The 4,019-nt window shown below is 59.2% G+C and overlaps 1 protein-coding gene across 1 annotated transcript; it reads right to left on the minus strand.

Moving 5' to 3' along the window:
- Positions 1-2,877: 2,877 nt before the first annotated feature.
- On the minus strand, positions 2,878-3,579 carry CLDN14 (claudin 14). Its single transcript, XM_056119530.1, has one exon. It carries the CDS (start codon positions 3,577-3,579, stop codon positions 2,878-2,880), a length of 702 nt encoding a protein of 233 aa, XP_055975505.1.
- Between the last annotated feature and the right edge of the window lie 440 nt (positions 3,580-4,019).

Here is a 4,019-nt window from a genome sequence, read left to right on the forward strand (position 1 = left end):
TCTCTAGGTGTTCTGTCTGTCCCCAATGCACCTGACACACATTCTACCCACAAGGTTCTGTCTCAGCATTCCTGGGACTTCCCAGGAACATGAAACTTCCCTGGACCCTCCTAGGCTGACGGGGAAACTAAGATAAGGAGGAATCCTGGAGTCTTGGCTGGTGGGGAACTGAGATAATTGGCAATGAGGCCTGTTTGTTCCCCACTTGCCACCTTTCCTCCATTGATCTGACTTTTCATTCCCAAAGTCCTTCCCCAGCGGTCAGAGAGAGTCTTAGAAAACTCTGTCCTGGAGCTTAGACCAACAGGGAGACTAAGATAGGGGCAAAAAAAGCCCAGAAAGATTTAGACCAGCTAGACATTCGTATAATTTTCTGGCATCTTTTGCAAACACTTGTTAGCCGATAAAGGATGCCAATAGCTCTTAAAAAGGATCCGTGGCGGTGGGAAATGGGCACTGGTGGAGGGATGGGTATTTGATCATTGTATAATTGAAACCCAAGCACAAAAATTTGTAAGTCTACAACTGTACCTCATGGTGTTTCACTAATAAAAATTAAAAAAAAAAGGCACACACAAAACTCCCCTACCTTAATTGAGTCCTATACTAAGTTCCTTCCCACATGGGGACTCCTTTTCTTCTCTCTTCTACTTTCCAATAAACTTTCCTATCTTCCAACTCTGAGTGTAAGCATCTTTATTATTCAATATTTTCATTCTTGAAAATACTGAAGAGAGGCTGGAGCAATCGCACAGCGGGTAGGGCGTTTGCCTTGCACGCGGCTAACCCGGGTTCGATTCCCAGCATCCCATATGGTCCCCTGAGCACCACCAGGACTAATTCTTGAGTGCACGAGTCAGGAGTAACCCCTGTGTATCGCTGGGTGTGACCCAAAAAGAAAAAAACAAACAACAAAAAAAAGAAAACAAAATATTGAAGAACCTGGGATTCCTGCACGAACACAGAGGCCGCCTGGGGCCCCTGCTTCTGCCTCACCTGCGTCAGGTCACACCGTGGCTACAGTTCCAGGCCCTCCCCACAGGCCTGACCTGTTGGGCCCACATCCCTGGGACCCCTCCTGGGTCTCCTCCCTGACAGTGCTTCGGTGCCTCGAGGCATGAGCTCCAGGCCAGGCTGGTCCCGCCCATAGCAGGGGATGGGGACCAAGGCCTGAACATGTGAACACCTGCATGAACTGTGTGTGGGAGAGAGAGCGAGAGAGTGAGTGGCGCCGCTCTCTGGCCACCTGGCTCAGCCCACAGCCAGAGGGGGGATCCCCGCTGTCCAGAGCAGCCAGACCCCCTGTCCCCTGGGCTGAGGGGACTGCAGACACACACTGGCTGGTGCTGACAGCTCCCCACCCCCACAGCCTGCCCCCCCCCCCCCCCCCCCAGATCAGACAGTGATACCCAGTGGACCCGGGGGCAGAACCTATCTGGTCCCAGAACCTGAGAGTTCAAGAAAGGGTTTGTGTCATTGTCAGCGGCAGCTGCTCAGGGAGTCCAAACAGGAGTTGGCCACGTTCACAGTAAGCACCTGCCCCGTGTGCTCTTCCCCCGACCCACCTGTGGTGATTGTACGTCCCCCAGCCAGTCCTGTACTCCTGTCCTGTCCTCTGAGTTTAAGCCAGGGCACGGGGACCCTTTTCTGGGGGACGAGGCGGGGGGAGACTGACCATCTGCCTGACCCTCCTTAGATGGCCCACCTGGGACACGGTAGGACACGTGTGTGCTCGGAGTGCCCGTGTGCCCTGCAGCCTAGGCAGCCTGCAGAGGGAGGGACAGGGAGAGTGTCACGCTGGGTGAAGTGAGTCAGGACGAGAGGGCGGACACAGAATGACGGCATTCATTGGTGGGGCATGAAAACATACAGTAAAAGGCTAAAATCCACAGCCAGGGAAGACAGGGGCCAAGAGGACTGGGCAATGGCTGGAATCAACCACAAGTAAGCAGGTAAGATAGAGAAGGGACCAGTATGACAGTAATAGCCAGGAATGATCACGCTGGACAAGAACTGAGTGTTAAAAGTAGGTAAAGGCGGGGCTGGAGCAATAGCACAGCGGGTAGGGCATTTGCCTTGCACGCGGCCAACCTGAGTTCGATTCCCTGCATCCCATATGGGTCCCCTGGGCGCCCCCAGGAGTGATTTCTGAGTGCAGAGCCAGGAATAACCCCTGTGCATTGCTGGGTGTGACCCAAAAAGCAAAAAAAAAAAAAGTAGGCAAAGGGATATACACAACAACCTTTCAGTATCCGCATTGCAAACCTTAATGCCCCAAGGGGGGGGGGGAGAGAGAGAGAGAGAGAGGAGAAGAGAGAGAGAAGGAAGAGAGAGAGGGAGAGAGAGAGAGGGAGGGGAGAGCGGGAGAGAGAGAAAGAGAGCACCTGCCATAGAGGCAGGCTGGGTTTGGGGTGTGGGGGTGATGGGGAGGGAACCTGGGGACACTGGCGCTGGGAAAGGTTCACAGGTGGAGGGATGGATGTTGGAACTCCGTGTGACTGAAACCTAATCCACACAGCTTTGTAAGGGTCTATCTCACAGTGATTCCATTAAAAAACCCTCTTATAAATAAATCAAATAAATAAATAAATCAAACAAATAAAAGAACAGCTGGAGACAGACGCACAGCCTATGCACAGCCCTCGCACCCGGGGTCCGAGTCCGTTTATTTATTCCGTTTTAGGGAGCGCACTCCCGGTCACCTCTGTCATCAATGCACGCCACGGACACCAAGGCCCCGGGACCTCGGGGCCACAGTCGCTTGTCCGGGTCTCCTGCCTCCTGCGTCCCGGCGTCGGGAGCGAGGTGGGGGGGGGGGGCTCGGGGTCCAGGGTCTCTTGCCGGCCGCGGGGGGCCGGTGGGCGTTGGGGGGATGCTTCACACGTAGTCATTGAGCCGGTAGCCGCTGTGCGCCGCCGAGCCGGCCGAGGGGGCGCGGTGGTCCTTGTAGGCGGCGGGGGGCCGGTAGGCGGGCGCAGCGCGGGGCTGGCCGCGGGTCCCCCCCGCGGAGGCCGCCTGCATGTCGCAGGAGAGGCAGAGCAGCGTGCCCCCCACCAGCGACAGCGACGCGGACACGAAGCCCAGGTAGAGCGCCGGGCCCAGCTCGTACTTGAGGCTGTTGTGCAGCAGCGGGTTGAAGAAGTCCCGGACGACGTTGTGCGTGGCCCAGGACACGGGGATGAGGCACAGGAGGCCGGCCAGCATGAAGAGGACGCCGCCAGCCACGGCCAGGCTCGTCTTGAGCGGCGTGTCCTTGGCGCAGCGCGTGCACTTCATGCCCACCACGGCCAGGACGCAGGCCACGGCCGACAGCAGGCAGGACACCACCATGAGCGCGCGGGCCGCCTGCAGGTCGCGGGGCAGCGCCAGCAGCGAGCGGTACAGCTGGCACTGGTACACGCCCGTGGCCTGCCACACGCACTCCATCCACAGCCCCTTCAGGTAGGACACGGCCGTCAGGATGTTGCTGCCCACGTGCGCCTTGCGCTGCCAGTGCGGCAGGACGGTGGTCAGCAGCGTGCCCACCAGGCCCAGGAAGCTGAGCAGGAAGCCCAGGAGCTGCACCGCCGTGCTGGCCATTCCCGCGCGCTCAGCGCCGCGCCCACCGCCTGCGGGGAAACGGGACGCGTTAGCTCGGTGGGGGCCCTCCGCCGCGCATCCCCTCCGCCCGGCACCCTGGAAGCGGCTTGGACCCCTGGTGGTGGTGGTGGGTGCTGGGGGCCGGGGCCCAGGTTGAAAAATAGTTTCTGGGAGGTCCCCTCCCCGGCTCCCCTTCCGGGCAGAGCCGGGCACCAGCTGGAGCCAGATGCAGCCAGATGCGCACTCGAAGGAGGGGCTTCCCCCTCGCGCACCGCCCCGCTGCCTCTCGCCAGGCTCCCCCCGCCCCCACCCCTTCCCGTTAGAGCGCACAGCCCTCCCATACCCAGTCCTCCTTGGGGAAGGAGGGCGTGAGCACCCAGGTGAGCCATGGGCCGCTTCCCCCGAACCCTCGGGTTGAGGGGACTCCAAGGGCAGGCATC

Source organism: Sorex fumeus, unplaced genomic scaffold (genome assembly GCF_029834395.1).
Source record: "Sorex fumeus unplaced genomic scaffold, SorFum_2.1 ptg000041l, whole genome shotgun sequence".
Taxonomy (NCBI): Eukaryota; Metazoa; Chordata; class Mammalia; order Eulipotyphla; family Soricidae; genus Sorex; species Sorex fumeus.

Excerpts from the sequence above, each read along its gene's own strand:
- CLDN14 (XM_056119530.1), bottom strand. The coding sequence starts at position 3,579 with ATGGCCAGCACGGCGGTGCAGCTCCTGGGCTTCCTGCTCAGCTTCCTG.